This window comes from Sander vitreus, chromosome 22, assembly GCF_031162955.1.
Source record: "Sander vitreus isolate 19-12246 chromosome 22, sanVit1, whole genome shotgun sequence".
NCBI lineage: Eukaryota > Metazoa > Chordata > Actinopteri > Perciformes > Percidae > Sander > Sander vitreus.
This window is the reverse complement of record NC_135876.1, coordinates 12,713,522-12,735,072: the sequence shown is the minus strand read 5'-3', so window position 1 is coordinate 12,735,072 and position 21,551 is coordinate 12,713,522. Positions and strand designations below refer to the sequence as shown.

Genomic DNA, 21,551 nt, shown 5'->3' with positions numbered 1-21,551 from the left:
CACAGCGTCAGGATAACCTTAAGTAATACGAGTCAAGCTTTTTTAGTTGTTTGCTCCAGTATGAGTGCCATGCACGGTGGTGACTAGTGTAGTCATCAGAGGGACCACACACACACACACACACACACACACACACACACACACACACACACACACACACACACACACACACACACACACACACACTTTGTACCCCCTGAGGCTATGTTTTTGCATTGGTCCATACAGTATGTGTGTGTTGGTATGTGTTTAAAGATGAGCGCACACAAACACACACACACACACACAGTCAGTTGCACACATTGCATCCTGGTCAAACGACTTGTCTTTCACGCGGTATCATTTCTTAAAGCAATCTGTTCTGCTGGGACTGACAGCATATGGAAAACCTGTCTAAATGGGTCCACACATCAATTACATCAACGCATTCTCACCTCGCTTGCCTCACTTTGCTGTCGCTCTGTCTCTGTCTTTCCCACATCTCTCTATTCATCACTTCTGTGCCCTTTCCTTGCGTCTGTTCTCTGATCATTCCAGCCTCCTCTTCTGTCTCTCCTCTTTCAGCGTACACATACACCATGACACGATAGATATTTGTCAACATTAAGAGATTTTGCCATACCATTTATACTGAGGGAGCTCTCCCTTTTAGTATCTGTATTTGTAGGTGTTTAGACTGAAAACAGCTCTGCGTAAAAACAATGCAAATGGCTGTTTTGGTGGGGGGCTGTTTTAAGGTATGTGACAATGAAATAGCATCCAGAAAGTCTGTTTTGCGGTCTGTCAATTTCAGGGCGCCAAAACACTGCACAGAGTTTTATAATAGTGAGACAGGATTTTAGAAATCTAGACAATTGTCACAGCATTATCACTTTTCTTTTCAAACATGAGGTAAACTGTAAAAATACTGTTTATATTCTATATGGAATGTGCTCTTGTATTTATTTAACTTACCACATTGCAACACCTTACTGGATGCTGCTGCATTGTAGCAAAAGTTGACTTTTTTTGCTGGACGCCGCTGCATTTACTTTTGCCGGAGTGCTCAGGACACTTCAATAGCATCAGTCAATATGATGAGGTGCCTTGATTTGTCTGGTATTTAATTAGCTTGTTATTTATCTATATATGATTTCTCAATTTTAGTTTCCAGAAATTTAGAGAAAAAGATGTAAAGAAGGGACTGATTGCGCATGTGTCTAGTTTTGGCTCAGTTCTTACGTTTTTATTTTATATTGCTCAACAATTATCATTTCTTTAGCTTCTTTTTGTATGTTAAATAACATAATCTGAGTCAAATTTTAACCTGAAGACAAAAATTGCATAATAACTTTTAGATGTATTAAAATTGTCTCCAAAATCATAGTTTTGCTCTGAAGACTTATCTACCTGTATACTCAAACTGAGCCTGTCCTAAGACTTATTTCATCTTTCTCTTCCCCTCCCTTTCTTCGTCTCCTAAACTAGCAGGAGACAGGTGTGTGTGTGTGTGTGTGTAGGTGTTTGTGTGTGTGTGTGTGTGTGTGTGTGTGTGTGTGGACCTTGACCTTGACTGCAGTCCCTAATGGAGGAGGCTGTTCTGTGAATGACTCAAACCCGCAGCCCATAAAGCATGCTTAAGTCCCACTCGGGTTTCAGGGAGTGGAACACCCTGCCGCAGTCCGACCCCGCCCCTTCCTCACACATTTTGAAATAGCCACGTCCTTGTCCCCACACGGAGCACAGTGTGAGTCGGGGTGCGTATATATGCGGCCATGGTTGATTGAGGAGCAGATTGCTGGTGACAGGTCACACTGCGTTCCGTCCCTCCGACCCCCCAGATTAGCCACCCGGAGCCCCTGCCCTCCCCTCCTCTGGGCCCCCACCTGTTGGGATCCCTCCGCTGCTTAGATCTCTCCCATTTACACACACACACACACACACACACACACACACACACACACACACACACACACACACACACACACACACACACACACAGGACAACCTGCGTTAACAGTATTCTCTTATTTGTCCGTCACTCACTCTGCGGGTGATAAAGGCCATTAGGAGTCATTAAGGTGTGCGTGTGTGTTGCCTGGCTAGAGTGTGTGGGTTGAAAAGACGCCTGTCACAGCACGCTCTCATAATTGCCCTCTTAGCCAATTATCCCCCATTTAAAAGAAAGTCACCTGCTCTGCTCCAATGTCCACACACACACACACACACACACACACACACACACACACACACACAGAATAAATAACATGGAAACTTAATATTTAATCATTGTTTGTTCCTGAGGGATTTGTTTGTTTACTGTGCTGAAATGTGTATTAATGCTTTTTGTTTTTCGTATCAGTCCCCATTCATACTGTGGTGTCTGCTTTCTCCTTCAGATTCTGATGCACACAAAAGACATGGTTCAGAAGGTGGGTTATTAACAAGCTAAATAATACAAATCTAGTCAAGGACAATGTAAATAAGGCCACAGCATATGACTGAAAATCTGTTTCAGGATTGTATTGTCACAGTTACCTCAATAACTGTAAATGTAACAATTACTATTTCTTTGAATACATCAGTGCATGAGACCTTTTTATGATGCTGGATCACTTCTTATATGTATATCCTGATTATGACAAGTTCATAATTCCTGTAAGACTTTGATGCCTGGGGAGAAATTAACATGTTACAGCAACACAGAGACAGGCTAAGGGATAAGCGAAAAGATAAAGACCTATTTGAATAAAATAAAGTAAAGAAGTAGTAAAAAATAATAATACCGTAGACCTTTTATAAGTAAATTGAGCAAATATGAACTACTGTATATGTACGTGTATAGGTATTAATATTAAGTTCTGATTTAAATTTGAGATGGAAATAAATTTAGTGTTGCAAGTAAAAGCAATTCCACTAATTCAGTACTTCTGGTTTATTGTCCGGTCCTAATTTAAGCTAATATATTGTCTTCTCTTACTTATGTTTTTTGTTTGTTATTTTTCTCTGTGTGATTCAGATGAATCTGGAAGTCATCTACGGAGACACTGACTCCATTATGATCAACACCAACAGCAATGCTCTTGAGGAAGTATACAAACTTGGCAACAAGGTGTGTTTGTCTCAGCCAGCAGTAGATACGTTTTGGATTTCTTTTCTTCAGTTGTTTCGATATTTAACATTTTCACTGAATGCACGTGTGTTTGCTAATCGCAGGTGAAGGCCGAAGTAAACAAGCTCTACAAACTGCTGGAGATCGACATCGACGGTGTGTTTAAGTCGCTTTTACTGCTGAAGAAGAAGAAATACGCTGCCTTGGTGGTGGAGAACCATGGCGAAGGACGATACAGTGTCAAGCAGGAGCTCAAAGGCTTGGACATTGTGCGCAGAGATTGGTGTGACCTGGCCAAGGAATGTGGCAAGTACGTTAGATAAACTAGAGGTGTCGCTAAAAGCTACATATCAGGCATTGCAAGGTATCCATTGATTATTTTTTAAGTATTTGTTATGCATGATAAAATGTGTTCCTCTCCTTTGCTCCTGTTCTTGCAGCTATGTGATTGGTCAAATCTTGTCTGACCAGAGTCGTGATGTCATTGTGGAGAACATCCAGAAACACCTGGTGGAGTTGGGAGAGAAAGTAGCATCTGGAACCGTACCACTCAACCAGTATGAGATACACAAGGTGAGGACATAGCTATGGATGTATCATTTCCACACCTGAATATAGAAAAGCCTTCACCTGCTGGGTTGTGTGTGTCCTCTTGAAAACCAGCAATTCACATGTACAATGTACACAGTGTAAAGTGGGGAAACCTGTAGCGAGGCTCTGCCTCTGTGTGTTTTTGTTTTGTTTTATTCTGTTGTATTTGCTATTACCCGTCTGTTCATAGTCACGGTTGTGATCTTTCCTCCAGGCTTTGACTAAAGATCCTCAGGACTATCCAGATAAGAAGAGCCTCCCTCATGTCCATGTGGCTCTATGGATCAACTCCCAGGGTGGTCGCAGGGTCAAAGCTGGAGATACAGTCTCCTATATCATCTGCAAGGTTAGTGTGTATAAGAGAAAAAAACAAACCTAAATATTGGTCAACTGGTCCTCTAGTCATTTTAGGGTTTTATATTTACATTTAAACACCTAATCATTAAAATCCCGGAATGCACTGAACATCATATATATATATATATATATATATATATATATATATATATATATATATATATATATATATATATATATATATATATATATATATAAGGGCTGTCAAAATAACGCGTTAAAAAAATTAATGCAGATTAATCCATACCATATTGACGTTTGCATACAGACGAAAATCTGGTGCCACTGATATGTCTGCGCATCTCTCTGCTGCTCTGAAACGATACAGGAAACACAAACCCCGCTTTATGTGACACTAGTTAACACAATACTCAACAGCAGCTAACGTTAGCCTACCGCTAGCTAGTAGCTGGATTAACCACGGTTAAAATGCTGACAGCTAACGCTAAACGGTGTAAAGTTTGACTGTGTTTTACTGTAGAGGATTCAACACCGGTATGTAACAATCTGCAGCTGCCGTAGGAGAAACAACACAGATGGTGCGTTCAATGAAACTGGTAAACTACAGCCTCATGGTGCATTTGAAGTTATTGTAAATGTCCTTTTCCTATCTGGTTGTTGTTTTTGTCGTTCAACAGCAATTTACTAGTGAAATAAGTTGTTATACATTATTATTAAATCATTTCATTTTGACCACATGGCCTTAGCAATAAACAAGCCGTTTAATGTCACCAACTGTTGTTTAGTACCCTTTTTTTTTCTTTTCTTGTTTTACTTTCTTAATATATATATATTAATATATGTATGTATATGTATGTATGTATATATATATATATTAATATATGTATGTATGTATGTGTATATATATATATATACACACACACACACACACACACACACACACACACACCAATGTAAGAATATTTCAAAGATAGATTTTTGTGTACACTATAGTATAAAATACACGCCACCACTTTATTTCTTTCGTCCTTAGGACGGTTCCACGCTGGCAGCCAGTCAGAGAGCTTATGCTCTAGAGCAGCTCCAGAAGCAGGAGGGTCTCAGCCTGGACACTCAGTACTACCTTGCCCAGCAGGTCCACCCTGTTGTGTCCCGCATCTGTGACCCCATCGAGGGCATCGACATTGTGCTCATCGCCACGTGGCTGGGTGAGTTAATGACTTTATGGAGTTGATGGTTCTGGTAGACTGTACTTTAGATTTTAGACTTTACTTTGATTGAGATTGGGCGGCCCAACCTCACTCTGGTGTTAAATTATGACTTGAGGAATTTCAGGTTTCCTTATGCCTTCAGAAAATAACACAATACAGCAATGAGTAAAAGTGAAATGTTCAACTTGCATATCACTTCTTAGAGGGATAAAATGACTCATTTGCATTTTACAGCCATACTATTTTATAAATAAACACTGGCCATGATGTATTTGTGGGGGGCACAGCTTACTTTGAGTGATAGTACTAATCTCTCTTTATGTATGTGTTAGCATTAGTCATAATTCCTGTTTTATAGTCTGTTGACAGCTGAGGCAGCCAAACATAGAAAAGCTGTCGCACCTAATATCACAACAGCCTCATAAAAGTACAAAATAGATGTTTCATTGTTGTCTAATAGTCATAAAATTAAGTGGTTTGGATGGAAATGTCCAAAGTATTTTGCCTGCTCTGCCCCATCTGTGTGTAAACATTTGCTCTAATTATTGTAGATTCATGTAAAAAAGAGAGATGTGACAGAATAAAAACTATCTGTGGTGTAAGCCAGAATTATCTTTTGTCCACACCAGGTCTGGACCCAAGTCAGTTCCGAGCTCACCAGCAGTACCAGAGGGAGGAAGAGGCTGATGGCATGCTCGGAGCTCCGGTCCAGCTGACTGATGAAGAGCGCTACAAAGACTGCGAGAGGTTTACCTTCACCTGCCCTCAATGTGGCACTGACAACATCTACGACAGCGTCTTTGAAGGAGCTGTGAGTAGAAGTCTACATGCACGCAGATTTAACTATCACAACAGTCCCTTATTAATCTGCTGCTGTGTTTTTAGCACACAAGGGGCCTTGTGGTCTAAATAATATCATCTGCCCATGTCTGCAACATCATGCTGTTTTACATTAATAATGACTTTTATTTATAGAGCGCTTTTCAGGGTACTCAAAGACTCTTGACGCAAGTTAAAATGATCATATTAAACAACACACTAATAATATATAACGCACATATCTTGCACATTAAGATCAGTAAGATCGCCCCAGGTCCAGTGCTTGATCTTGCCAAAAGGAGGATTTATAGCAGGACTTGTTGTTTTGACTGCATTAGTTTTAGCTAGGTAAACCGCTCGTGTAATATAGCTTAGTAAAATTTAAGGCCGATATCTGAAAGTACACACGTCACAAGAAAAACTAAACTTCAGAGATTCAGTAGCTACAAAAGATACTTTTAAAAATGTCTTTCTCTCAGTTCTCCTGCACAGACATATGTTAAGTCTTGCAACATTTGAGGGGGAGAAAGGTTGGCCGCAATCGGCGAGACAGCACGACAGCCCGCTGGAGATGGGTCCAGCTAGTATTGAACCTATTCTGTGAAGGTCCATCTCGGGCGTCACTCGGCACGTTAAAACTAGTAATGGTAACTTGCAAATCGTGCAAATGGTTTGGCTCGGCCTGGCCAAAAGTGCCAATGGAAAAAAAAAAAAAAAAAAACATTAGGCTGCAGCAGAAGAATAAGTGGTGGAGTCTTGTTCTTGTTTGCAGTACACACACAGACAACCAGACAGAGATACTGAGAGACTGAAATGAAAAAATAAGATTGCTTTTGTCACCAGTGTTGTATTTCACTGGTGTAATGGATTAACCAGTTGAGACACAGATAGGCCTTCAGTCAAACTTCCTGTGAAGGATTCATGCTTTAGTCATCCTCCATATTGTGTCTCTGTCTGTATTTTTAGACAGCTGCCTGGCTCCAATACGGACTCTGTTTTCATTGGCATAGTTTGGACTCCACAACTTGAAAAGCCTTTCCTTAACCCCTGCTGCTCTACGGACGGACACACACGCACACACGCACACACGCACACATATCTCCTACCATTTGTCAGGCCAAGGTCGTGTGCATGTTTGTATGTATGTTATCAGCTTCTAATGAGGAGCAGGGCACACAGCTTTTTCTTGTCTGAAAGACCCTAATAAAACTGACAACCTTCTGTCCTCTTCTGGCGGAAATAACAAGCATTAAATTAAAAAGGAGTATTATATACATACACACACACACACGCATACACACACACACACATACACACACACACACACACACACACACACACACACACACACACACACACACACACTCCATAAAAGGTTGATTTCATTACACACTTCAGCAGATACATTGCTATGTTTTCCTGAGAGGCACCTAAAACATAAGAAAAGCAGATTCTGTTTAAGTTCATCAAATGCTTGTGCACATAAAAAAAAAAAAAAAAAAAACGACCTACTTCATACTTTTGATGTTTTAACTGTAGAATGTGATCTTGAAATGAGGTCTGGAATAATTATAAACTGTAGACTAAACTAACCAGGATTTGTCTGATTACTGGTGTTAATTTTCCAGCATGCGTCAGAGGCCGGTATGCACACAGAGAAACTGATAACAGTAAGTTAATTAGGGTGGTGAACATGGTTTAACAGCTCAGTGAGAGGGGAGGACAGATGGGCCTTGACTCCACACTGACACGGAGCCAGCGATGGTAGGAGGAGGCGATGATGGATGATGGAGGACAGACAGGGGAGGAAAGTTGTTTGATGGGGGTAGCGGGTAGAGGGGGATGAAAAGATCAAGTGTGGAGGGAGAACAAGCTTGATAGAGCTGCAGGGATTTCCCTGAGTTTTATAGAACGTTAAGCCAAGACATGGATGGAAAACGGTCAGGGTAGACACTTGACGTTGTAAATGTTTTTAAATTTGTTTTGCAGGTTTGTAAATGGCTATTTAAAGTGCAGACATGCGGTGGTAAAGATGACAGTTGTTTGGGTTGTAGACAATACTCAGAGGAGTAATAAGTGTCAAAAGATACAATCCTTTGGATTGCATTATTAGAATTTTTCTCACAGGTCTCACACAAACACAAGACACTTACTGGGCTGAATGCTATTGTCAGCATGCTCCAAACTACTTTGGTTTTCTTTTTTATACTTTCGTGTAATTGCGCAGCCATAAATTAACTTGCATAACTTTTATAGATGCAACTTGCTCGTTTGGGAGGAAGAATCCTGTTATCAAAATGAAGTTTGGAATGAAACAAGTGAGATAAAAGAGTAGGAGAGGAGGGAAAGAAGGGAGGCTACTTTCATCCAGAGCAGAAAGGGAGGCAGGGAAAAACATGAAGAAGAGGAGGATAGCCTGAGATGGAGAGGGATAATGTGTGTAGTTGCATATTAGGTGAGTCAAATGAATTGATTTACTTGAACTGACAGAAATCTGGTGGGTTTTCCCCCTAAAAAGGAATGAACAAAAAACAAACAAAAACACTGCATGTGGCTGGGTGGGGGTGTCACATGCATACTTGACTTCCCTGCAGAAACCTTTTTTTGTGGCTGTCAGTTTGACAGTTAAATGAAGCTCAGGTTTAAAGGAGCGAGTGTTTAAAGCTGTTATATAGCTGTTATATTTTGTGTTATTGCTATGTACTGTGGCTACTTTTTTCATTGAATTGACCATAAGCCTTTCTGTCAAGTGCACAATTCAGTGGTGTTTAGGTCAAGTTGACCTGTTTCCTTCACACTTCAATAATGTTCAAATGTACTGCACCCAGAGGTGCTTTAAGCCCATACACCTTTCATGCCTGTCACATGTCCTTTTGTAGAAGTTTAAATGTAATGGCCAATGCTATGTCACCTAACTGCTTAGTTAACATTGCATAACATTACATTACCATTCAGTTTCAGATTTAGGGTATATTTTGGACGTGGAGCCGGATTCTTAATTTGGTTTTGTAGTAATTGTAGCTTACTTGTAAAGTAATACAGCTGAGTGTCTCCTCAATTGTTTCATGGTGGTCAACTCATTTTACTCACAAGTTTCCTAGAAGGGAGGTCATTTCTCTTTTCCTGATGATTTTTTTTTATTTATTTATTTTTTTTCCATTGTTTGGACTTTATTATCTATCAGCATTTTTAACCATGTTTGAGAGCAGCCATTAGAAACCATCTACAGTATTGGTGTGAGCCACCAGAATGGATTGTATTCAACATTACTGTTGCCTGCTTTTATTTATGTATTTTGAACAAGACTGAATAGTTTTTGCTTTTTAGCTACTGCTGATATCATCTGTATATGAATTAATCTGTTGTCTCACATTTTCTCTTTTTCAGGGATTAAAGTTGGAGCCCAGTTTATTGCGATGCTGTCACATCCCGTGTGGGAGCAGCCCCATCGCCGACGCTGTCAACATCAGCAACAAACTGCTACTTGACATTCGTCGCCATATCAAAAAATACTACTCTGTGAGTATTTCCATGTTTGCATGCCAGTTCGCAGGCGTGATTGAGGTTTGGATGAATCATACGGATTCTTATAAATAAAACTCTGCTTTATACATACTCAAAAACACTAGCACACAAACATACATGTATTTTTCGCCACCTGCAGGGCCACAAATCGGGTTTATTTAGTTTTTATTCAGTGTTTAATGCTGCAACATGTTGGATTAGCACAGCTGGCCAGCTTGTCTTTTCCCTCTTTTAAACTTGTGTGTTCAGAGAAACTGTACTGCCTGTAATAAAATAGTCCAAATCTGTGAAAATGGACCTTCCACTAAGTGTTTACTAAAAGGTTGGACTGTATTTAACACAATGTGGGATTTACCAGATGCTGTAATGATAACAGATGCCATCCAAAAGATGTTGGATGAGAGATAAAGGAAACCTCAGCAGGGCACTGCGCTGACATTTTCAACCAAAAAGCACATTATGCTCGCAAAATGAAAGGAACACCAGAAAGATTTGAAGGAGCATGATCCATGAAAACACTTAATTGGCCATTCTTACTTTGAATACCAAGTTTAAAATGCACTCTGACAGTTTTTTAAGATGATACGGTGAAATTTAAAATCTGGGAAAACTGGGTCATTGGAGAGTCAGCAAGAACTAAAAATACAACAAATCAAATATATTTGACTTTAAAGATCAAGCAGATTTGTCTCAATAATACAAGACTACTCTGCACTCTTTCTGTGTTGGATTATAGGCTTTACAGGGTAAATTATTTTGCCGTTTCAAAGGCATGGAATGAGTGATAATATGGATCACTGGCTCTCTACATTGTTAGCTATTCACATTTTCAGATCTACAGATTACACAAGAACATGAGGCCAGAAATAAGTTTAGACGTGCAAATGTGTGATAGCCACATGATCAAATACAAGATAAATACGCATGCATATAGAAATGTCAGAAATGATTACATGCTGCTACTAAGCATTTTTTATTGTTGAACCGGTTGATCATTTTTAGCTTAATTGTGAGAATTTGTGACTTGACACAATATTGTTATTAAAAGTAACTCATCACAATGGCACTAATTACTTACTATCTATACAATGGGAACGCACTTCCTTTGTAGATGTTGGATTAAACGTGTAGCCCTGAAACTGATGAAACTGTCAGCAATGCTTAGGAATAAGACACACAGGCTGCCAACAAACAAGACATTCCTAGCATTAGCAAATGTGAACATTCTAACACTCTGAACTAAAAGGTGGTAGCCATAGTATGCATTATCCGCTAAACATCCGCATGTTAGCATTGTAAGCATGTTAGCATGCTGACAATAGCATTCAGCCCAAAGCACTGCTGTGCCTTAGTACAGCCTGACAGGGCTGCTAGCATGGCTGTAGACTTTTAATGTTGTTATAGTGTAATCTGTAGGTTTTGTTCCATGGAATTATTCAGCCAAGGTGGTACGCCACTTGAATCCTGATAAGTGCCACCTCGTGTTGAATTCTGTATGATGTAAGCTGAAGTTTCAGGCAAGATCCTCTGACATGAAACACTATAGGAAACCCTAGACATTGTCTTTGCATACATTTGCCATATCGTTATATACTATTATATAGATTCTGGTAAATTCTGTGATTTGAGTCTGCGTAGAGACAGGATGTGAAGCAAAATAGTGTACAGGGCAAGTTGTCACTGTATTCAGTGCTTGACGGGCAGCCTTAGAGTGAAGTACACTGGATGCCTGTGTTCTCTCTCTCTCTCTCTCTCTCTCTCTCTCTCTCTCTCTCTCTCCCTCTCTCCCTCTCCCTCCCTCCCTCCCTCCCTCTCCCTCTCCTGGTAGCTTCTAACACCTTGGTCTTGAGTGAGTGGAATGCACTGTCTGTAAAAGTTTGTGTGTATGTGGGGGTAACTCTCCCACAGTGCTGAACAGAAATCAATTAGTTGGGTGAATGTGTGGGGAGCGAGTCCTGCTCAACCCCTTTGTCACGATGTGTGAAACAGCTGCTACCACTGAATACTTACACCTCACACAGCAACACACACACACTAGTGAAGGCTGAACAGCAGCGGACACAGCACACACAGCAGGGCTATGAAGAGGGGTAATATTGTGTAATTAAGGATTCCTTTCAGGCCGAGGGAGAGTTCAAATAAAGCTGTTTGTCTGGCCAGATACAGAGAGGTGCAGAGCTTTCACTGTGTGTGTGTGTGTGTGTGTGTGTGTGTGTGTGTGTGTGTGTGTGTGTGTGTGTGTGTGTGTGTGTGTGTGTGCGCATATATGTGCTTGTATGTTGGCGTCCTAAGCAAGGACCAAAGAGACATTAATCATTAGTGAAATTACCTCCTGCCCCCACACCCTCACATCCCCACCATTATCAATAAACCAGAACCCTGAGAATGGGCAAACACTTGTTCACTCCTCACTCTCTTTCACACACACACACACACACACACACACACACACACACACACAGTTGTCATCCTTTGCTCCTCTTGTCCCACTGTCTTTGGCAAAATGAGAGATTTGCTTGTTTCTTGAGCCACCCAATTCTTTTTTTTTTTGGTAACCCCTCCCATCTAACCACCGTTGCCATGGCATTTAACAAATTATTGCAATTACCCTCGTCATGCCGGTCGCCCCTGGAAACGGGCTGAGGGGCAAGAGAAGAAAGGGGGTGGGAGAGAAAGAGGTTGAATGAAGACCAGAGAAGGTGATAATCCTGTTTTGAACAAAAGGTCAAATTGTTGAATAGAGAAGCTTTGATTAAGCGGAGGAGGTACAAAGTGGAACCGTTTGAGCTCTATTCTGTGTGTGTGTGTGTGTGTGTGTGTGTGTGTGTGTGTGTGTGTGGACTTTAGGTCTATTCACTTTCGAGCTGAAAGTACCGACTGCTGAAGCACAAAAAAAACTTTAAGAGCTCTTGTGTGTGTGTGTGTGTGGCAGGTGGATTCCTCTGCTACAGGAGTCATGTCAGAGAGGCTACTCCAGTATGTTAAATTAACAAAAGAACTGAATGGATTAGTCAATTACTAGGCAGAAGTAGATAGTACATTAACTGAACATTAATCTGCAACTATTTTAATAATTGAAATTTTCAAACAAAATTGTTGTTGTTACTATCTTAAATGTGAATATTTGCGGGTTTTTTAAACTCTTCTATAAAAGTAAAGCGAAGATTTTTGTCTTTTGGACTGTTGGTCACACACAGCAAGCAATTTGAAGACGTCACCTTGGGCTTTGGAAAATTGCAAAGGGCATTCCTAACTATTTCCGGACACTTTATAGACCCAATTAACAATACCTGTTTACTCACTAAATTGTAAGAAGATATTGAAAAATGCCCATTGCCGTTTCCCAGAGCCAAAATGTGATGTCCTCAGCAGAGCTGCAAAGATTAGTTGATAAATCAATTAGTCCATCAAAATAACATTTATCCACAGCTATTTGATCAAAAATGTATCATCATTATCATTCGCTATTACAGTATCTGACCCTAAATGGACCAAATAATGAATTGGTTAATTAAAAAAAATTGTCGCCGTATATTATTAATGTAAATAGTCGTTAGCTATAGGGAGCATAGACGGTTCAGACGAAGGCTGTAACTAATAATTTTCATTATCAATTAATCTGTCAGTTATAAATCAATGAAATGCCAGAAATTGTGAAAAAGGCCCATGTCTTCAGATTATATGACCAAGAGTGGAGAGTGAATGTTTTGCCTGACAAATAACTTCATATATAAATACATCATCACAGTTGTCAATTAATTAGACTAATTGACTAACTGAATTATGGACTAATTGTTTCAGTACTAAGCAGCCATTCAAGGGTCGAAAACGGCAGCACCTAGACTGCAGAATAATTGAAAAAGATTGTTTGCCAAATGTTTCCCTGCAGCTTTAAGAGAAAAATAAAGCAATAAAGATGATCCTAAAGTATCAGACCCCGAAATGTAATAATGTAACAGAGCAGAGATGTTTGAGGAGAGCTGAGAGTGTGGAAAAAAAATCCATCAGACAAAGAAGAGGAAGCAAAGAGGGTATATTTCGTGGTGGGCCCTGTCGTGGCCTGGTCTTGCCTCTGTTTGGTTAAATTATGTGGAACTCATTTGACATCTGTATTCAGTGTGTCAGGTATCCACTGCAGTAATTATGCAATTATAAGCCTTTATTCTCTCACATCCGACTGTTCACCCCCACCCTCGCTCTGGCGAAATGCCTCAATTAGGTTTTATTTCCCTGCCTCGCTCCTCCCACTTTATTTTTATGTTTATGAGTGTGTGTCGTTTGTGTGGATGGGTTTTGGGTCACAGTAGCAGAGCATAAGAGCATTCTGGGTAGCTTTTCCTCCTTTTTAGCCCTCCCAGTCCTGGGCACTTGAGTCTTTGATGTGTGTCTTATTAAATCATTTGGATGCATGTGAATGGGAAACGATTAATATGTTTGTGCTCACACTGAATGCAGTGTGTTTGCGTGTGTTCATTCCTCTTGCGAGTCCCATGGGAACAGCAGTGTGTGCCAAGGCTTGTGTCATAAGAAATACACACGAAAAAAGACAAACTCTCATACTCCTTATCTCCCACCTCCATGAACCATTGTCCTGCATATGTCTTTTATCAGAGACAGCAAAGCAGTCTCATTTCCCATGATCCTCAGCTCTTTACAAGAGCGGCAGAGGTGTTTAGATAATTAGTCCTGCAGCTGGGGTTTGTGGGTAAAGCTGTGAACTCTGGGACTTTCTAATTGATTTGGGACTTATGTGTGAATGTATGTTTGGTTTTCATTTAGAGGGATTGTGTGTGTGTGTGTGTGTGTGTGTGTGTGACTCTAGTCTTACATTCCCTGTTACATAAAAGAGAAAAACAAACATTTACAGTAAAACATGCAGTTTGTTCTTAGAAGATGTGACGGGCATACCAACTGTACACAGTAAGCCAGTCTTGCAAAGTGCTTTCCATCTCAGGAGCCTTCGCCAGTATTAGGTATTGCTTCTTTGGCCATCTTGTTATGAGTCTGTTGACACAGTGCGAGCTCACTACCTGTCCTCTGTATTGGATTAGCTGTAAATGTTGTGCCTAAGTATTATCCCTTCATTTCCACATAAGGAAAGAGACTTTGATTTTGAAATTAAAGTCTTTACAAACCGGTCTAAATACAGCAGGTTACAGATAAAAAAATAAATAAATGATTGCACAAAAAAAACTTAATATGAAACATGTAAATCATCACTGGTGCAGCCAAGAGTCACATCAAACATTTGTAGGAGATCATCTGTATAGAATCAAGGTGTGACAAGCGATTTGAGGTTAAATACATTTGTATCTAGAATGTTAATTTCCTAGAAAAACTACATACTTGTGTAATTATTGGTTTTGTTTTATAACATACTTACATTTTGATACATTTATATAAAGAAGATTTTCTGTTGATTACAATAGAGGATGGAAGCCCGACGGGCCGGCCGGGTTCAGACAGATATTAAGAAATGATGTTCGGGCTCGGTCACATCAGCACGATAAGGCATTGACCATTTTAAATTTAAAACGGCTTATTATGTGTGTTAACGTGCGCTTGTTGCCCCGTGTGCGCTGATGTGCTCATCTGTTGACATTTCTGAATGCCTTCCTACAGTTGCTTAATAAAAGCGGGCTTTCCACACAAACAAATGTACATGTGTCAGTAGTATGAGAAAAAAATGAGATTTTAACTATGTCGGGCTCGGACATAAATATCTTAATGCCTGTTAGGCTCGGGTCGGGGTCGATTACTGCTCTGTGGTGCGGCCCGATCCGCACTCTAGATTACTAAGCACCCAAAGTGATTCAAAGTTATAGAAACACTTGTGATTTATTTTTATTTTTATCCTTTTTCATTTGCACTGCTAGTAAGCTTCAGCAGCTACACTAAATGCATTTGTGTGATTGCATTTGTGTCTTTTTATAGTTTTAAATAATCAAGTTGGAAACCGATATAATTAACTCGCCCTTCCAAAGCCGAAATTATACTGTCTGCGAGGGGCTGCTGGGGTCCGCATGACGGTAATGTCATCATTAAAAGGGTTTACACGTAGGCTCTTTGTGGCCGTCCACGTACCGCCAATTTTTTGGTGGCTACGCATACTTGTCCGCCTGCAAATTTGCGTTTTCCTAGGATGGCAAAGGCATGAACCGCCCTACTCTCAGAAGACTTGCGTCTGACATCCTAGGAAACGCAAATTCGCTGTCCAGACATGTCCGCGCAGCCACTCCGCTACAAGTGAAGTGGCGATCTACTGCGCATGTGTGGAACGCGTCCTTCAAGCAGATAGTATAAACAGAACGACTATGCATCCGTGGTGTCCGCAGCTGTCTGTGTACGCGTACGTTCCGGAGTAAAATCAAGACTCAACAGCCTCAGTTTGTTCCGGTTAATTCTTGCCATTGCAGGTTATTAAAGGCCTCTGCACAGTGTGAAAGGGTTTTATACTGTAGAATCAGCTGTAAGAAGAACAATCATCGTCACCATTTCTTTTTTAGCTGCTGCTCAAAACTGATCAGGAGACTACACAACACAAAGAAGCCGAACATAAAAACCAATGAGAGAGACACTGCATGTATGTGTGAGGGGGATGTGGATAGAAAGACAGGTGCGGTGGTTTTGAGGGGGTTTATTTTAAGTGAATGGAAGGATGGATGGATGGATAGATGGATAGATAGATTTTTGTGGGTGGGGGGGTGAATGCAATGGCGGTGGGTCTTATGCTCTGTCATTAGTTGGGCATTAACACCCCTCCCATTTAAACCCCCTTAGTAATGACGGGGCATAAGAAGCAGAGGGGGTGGAGGGATCTAGAAGAATACGAAGAGATTGAGAGGGTTAGACCACAGCACCTGCCCAGGGTCACTACCTCACCCCAGGAGGTCCTAACTACTGCCGTTTTGCCTGTCCACTGCTCTGCCTGTCTGACGAGTACTCACAGAGCAGGACCCCGACACGCAGCAGCTGAAGATTCATTCAAATGTAAAGAGAGGGAGAGCAGGGTGGGATATGAAGTTGTATGTAAACCTCAGTTCTTTCTTTGCATGTCTCTTGCAGTTGTTTTTATTGTACACCCCCTCTGTTTCTTCCTCCAGCTACTTCTCTTGTCAGTTCTGTTGTGCAGAATTAGAGCAGCCAAATATAAGCAACGATTTTCAGCAACATTTCCTCATTACCAGAAACCGTTTTGAAAGTGTCTTTCTTGAGGCAACAAAAGTTGTTTTGTTTTTTTTGTTGATTTTTAAGAACACCTCTTATCAACAAAATAAATGGCAACACAAGCACATTTTATAAGTAAGTATTCATGTAGTGTACTTAAGGCTGCTGAATGTTATTTTCATCAGGAATCGCTATGGACATGGAAAAGCTTATTTCAAAGGAGTACTGCAGCAATAGTGGAATTTCAGGGATTTTGATTAATACTCTTAAAATCATAGAAAGGGAATTAACAAATGGCTCAATTCAGCAGTGTATTTTAAAACCTTTTTATTTTTTACTTTATTGCTTGATATTATTGTCTTCGGCCTTTCATTTATTCTTTAGAGCAGCCAGCACCTCAGTGGAAACCACATTAACAACTGATGAGCGGACATTTCTGGCCATGGATGCATTTCAACTCATTCAAGGTCTAGGAAAGGCCATCAGATTTTCCCATAGCCCACATTAACACCTTAAAATGTCTTGTTTTGTCTGACCAACAATCCAAAACTCCAAAGTATTCGGTACAATCATATAAAAGCAGCACATCTTGATGTTTGCATTCTTTGCTTAAAATATAAATTGAAATGATTAATCAATTATCAAAATAGTTGCAAATGAAATCTCTCTCAATCGATTAATCAACTGATCGTTGTAGCTCTACTAAAGTTTGGAAGTGTCAGTTGTTGGAAGTAATACGTGTGATGTATGTATCATAGGGCTGGTTGGTGTGTGAGGACCAGGCATGCCAGAACAGAACCAGACGTTTGCCCATCGCCTTCTCCCGCCACGGACCCATCTGCCCTGCCTGCACCAGGGCAACTCTCAGACCCGAGGTAACACAAACATCACAATTTACACTTGAACACAGTTTATTTGGTTAAAGAAACGGGAACACAAGAATGTGGGTAAAAAACATTCACAAACGCACACTTTGGGCCTGAGGTTGAGATGACTGCACACACCAAAGTACATTGTTGAATTCTCTATGTTTTGTCCAGGTGATGGTGCTATGGAGCTGAAGTCTCTCCTCACATATGTTCTGTACATCTTTACTCATTAGTATCACATTTCACCATATAGACAATGATGAAAGCAATCTTCTCTTTGTCCTGCAGCTTCTGTGTGTCTGGGTGTTCGTAGCTCTCATAGCCGCATGAACACTTTGTTAGCTTGACTACTGGATTTAAAAGAAACACTCTTCCTTTCAATTTGAGGGTGACGGTTCAATCAATGTTTTTGTCCCCCCATTCTTACCATTCCTGTCTCAACCCTGGCCTTAAATCTCTCTTGTCAATTTTTTTTTTATCTTGCGTGCTCTGCTCCTAGCTGTCCCTCCTGGCTGCTTTGCTGTGTCTAGCTCTGTGGCGACAGGTTGTAAACCAGAAGGCCAATTTCTGCTGTCACTGTAGCCACTTAGGCAGCCATTGCTGTGCCTGAGGGCCGTGGCACTTTAAACTGCAGGCTGAATAAGACATTAAACTCTCTATGCTCACTCATGCAACTTTTCTCTATCCTAAAACTTGTAGCTTCTCTTCATTTTTACTTGCTCCTCAACCATGCTGTTTAATCTCTGGACTCTTTCATAGCATATCTCTTTTATGTACTTCTTTGGATGCATGATGATGATAATCTACAACAAACATAATCAGCAAAATGGACATGGTGTTAGGCAATTTATTTAAATTAATTATCAGTTTAGATTCTCTGTGTTTTAGCAGGACTGTGGTGGCATTCAGTCAGGATATCTGTCCTTGACAAAATGCTGGTTTGGTCTAGATAGTCCATGCTACAACCTACTGACTGCTACAGATACTGTAGTGTGAGGTGGGAATAAAAATCAGGAGGCACACAATGTAGACACCATTACCTGTTAGAGTTGAAAAGCGTGTCATAAAAATCACTTTGCAAAAATAGAAAGCACAGTGTTGAGCACAGAACAAGCTTTGAAATCAATAATTTTGGCGGACTGGGACACAATTCAGAAGGCTCTTCTTCTGTGGTGCCGACTAGCTTGCTCCCATTTCTCCACCAGTGCTGGGCCCATGGAGCGCTGACTGAAACTACTAATGTATCCGTTCATGTCATAAGGGAACACACTTAACGAGACATGTACATGTTGCTGTACTGTTGTGGCTTACAACCGTAACAAGGTTTTTCTTATTTTCATATATTGTATACCAGCTGCAGGTTGTCTGAATAACAACTATAATTATTTGCCTTAATATGAGACCCTCAAGTCGGGTAAGAAAAGAAAACTCCCAAAACCATTTAACAGGAAAAAAATATTTTTTCACAAAAGCAACGGACAAAATGGTTGGAAATAAACACAAAGTATAATTTAAATGCCTTTTGAATATTTGAATTATGGATTAACAATTTTCTTTTTCCATTTATTTTAACAATGTTTTGAAATGTATCTGTTCAATAATTAACAACTGAACTAGTCTTTCAAGAGCCTACAGTGTGCCAGTGTAAATATTACACACCTTGTTAACAGAAAGGGCTGAAAGCATCTGCCCTGCTGAAGTGCCTTTTAGCAAGATACTTAAACCCTAGTACATGTTGCTCGCCCTTACATCTGACCTCACTCAGAGGAGAGAGATTTGGTATAACATGATTCATAAGAGGCTAACACTGACTTCTCAGTATTAGGTAACACTGTTATCTGAATCAAGCCAGTGCATGGAGATTAATAGCCCCAGCAGCTTACATATTAAATTGCTGCCAATTATGCAAAGTACTCAAGAGGCCATTCATGGCTGTTTGAGCTGGTGGTAGTTAGTCTGTGCTCAACAACTAGGGAAGATCAGGCATCCACCAGTCCCCCACTGACAGGTCTTTTATTTTGTTTAGTTAACGTTGTTGTTGATGTTGGATGCTCCATCAGATTTCTGTGCATTTAGCACTCTGGCTACATTCCCTTTATGCTTTTTACCTGCCAGTATCATCATAGATTATCAAGCTTATAGCAGCACTAACCTGAAAGACAATGAGTTTCTTCTTTTGTGTATGCAACACTTAAAGCACTTGTTTGTGCCAGAGCTTTTGTAAAGCAGTGTCTGGTTTGTGAGTCTGCGTTCCTTTTTCTCTGTTGCATCATGGTACATTTACCGTCACTGTGGATGCTGCCTCTCTTCTCTTCTTCTCCCTCTCTCTCTCTCTCTCTCTCTCTCTCTCTCTCTCTCTCTCTCTCTCTCTCTCTCTCACACACACTCTCTCTCGCTCTCTCTCTCTCTCTCTGGACACAGATTCAGAGCGTGATCTGATCTCCATGTAATGGGAGAGTAATAGGCACTCTGCCTCGATTGGTTGGTAATTTGGGGGAGTTATGCACAGGTGCAATTTGTAATATTTTCAGTAAATTAAATTTCTTTCTCTTCCTCTCTCTTCTCCATCCCTCCACAGTGCTTAACTCAAATTTTTTCTCACCGTGTCTCAGATCTCTGTCCTGACTTTCCTTTTCTTTCCACCTTTTTTTCAATTGCTTTCTTCCCCTGCTCCTTTCTTTTTATTCTCTTTACCTCCCCTCCCTCCTTAGCTTTTGCACTCATTCTCTCTTCTCCTGGCTTGCTCTTACTCTCCTCCTCTCACCCTCCCTTTTTGTCGCTCTCTTTTTCTCCCCTCGTTTTATTGATGTACGCTCAGGCGCCCATTAGAGCTCCCTTTTTCCCTCTAGTGGAAATTGCAGCATGTTAATTTTCACACAAATTACGGCAATAGCAGGTATCTCTATTTGATACATTATAGCAGGAGCAATCAGAGATAATTGAGTGCCTTTCAGAGGGAGACGGCTGCATTCACTGCCGGCTCAAAGCTGCCCCATTATCGCCTAATCGCTCTTTAAACACTGAATTTTGCCGAACAAAAATTCTTGTCATAATTTTGCTTAAGTGTATTTGGAAATCACAGTCCTTTGAGCGAGGATAATTGAAATCAAATCCCTTTCACTGGAGCTGACATTTCTACATTTCCCTCCAATTGAAATTAATTTCAAAAATTGAGCATGAATATCTTCAAATAGCAGGCAATTATGCCTTTCAATGGGGAGAAATTACCGGTGCTGAATCGTTGGAGGCTTGCGGGCGAGAGCACCAGTTAAATGCCTTTGTTTCCCGCCGTGTTTGCCTAGTAAAGATTTACATATATTGACTCATTATGGTGTCTTGTGAAGCTGATCGGCGTGACTACCACAACCGGCAATAACGCTCATCGCATCTAAAAAGCTCAAGAGTTTTAAAGCCTTGTGGCCTCACAGCTGAGGAAAAATGTATGTTTGTTTCTCTCTGTCTCCCTCCCTTTCTCGCTCCCTCTCTCTTTCTGCAGCTGCAGTTGTGTGTGGGCTTGGATATCGTAGCTTCAGTATTTACAGCGCGTGTTTGCACCTAAACCAGAGAAGAGTATGGAATAAAGTGTGACGCTGATGCCTTGTTTGTGTCACTGTTGCTGCTATATTTTCTTCTAAGCCATATCCATGTCAAGGCATTTAATGGTCGTAGTTTTTTTCTACAGCTTGCACACTTTTCTTCCACTATAAACGCTGTGTTTTTGTTTTTGTACTGTCGTTCCTCACATAAACGCAGAGAAATATGGTCTGACTGACTAACTGCTTCACTGGTGTACTTGCACAACAGTATAGTGTGCACAAGTTCTTTGGAGATCGGATGTGTGCGTCTATGTGTATGTGCCCCCTAAAAGATGAAGGCAGGTGGTTTTAAGACTCTGAGCAAGTCTTGAGTGCTTGTTTCATTGTGTGAGCCATTTTAGACCGTGATTTGGATCAATTTGTG

General features: G+C 40.6%; 1 protein-coding gene across 1 annotated transcript in view; it reads left to right on the top strand.

Moving 5' to 3' along the window:
* Window positions 1-21,551, top strand: part of pola1 (polymerase (DNA directed), alpha 1) — a 50,163-nt gene that overhangs the window by 18,551 nt on the left and 10,061 nt on the right. The window contains exons 27-35 of the mRNA XM_078280480.1: window positions 2,379-2,411; window positions 2,999-3,091; window positions 3,196-3,401; window positions 3,532-3,664; window positions 3,897-4,028; window positions 5,034-5,208; window positions 5,841-6,022; window positions 9,418-9,549; window positions 17,481-17,597. Of these exons, the coding sequence (XP_078136606.1) occupies window positions 2,379-2,411; window positions 2,999-3,091; window positions 3,196-3,401; window positions 3,532-3,664; window positions 3,897-4,028; window positions 5,034-5,208; window positions 5,841-6,022; window positions 9,418-9,549; window positions 17,481-17,597 (1,203 nt within the window). The remainder of the gene's footprint in view (window positions 1-2,378; window positions 2,412-2,998; window positions 3,092-3,195; window positions 3,402-3,531; window positions 3,665-3,896; window positions 4,029-5,033; window positions 5,209-5,840; window positions 6,023-9,417; window positions 9,550-17,480; window positions 17,598-21,551) is intronic.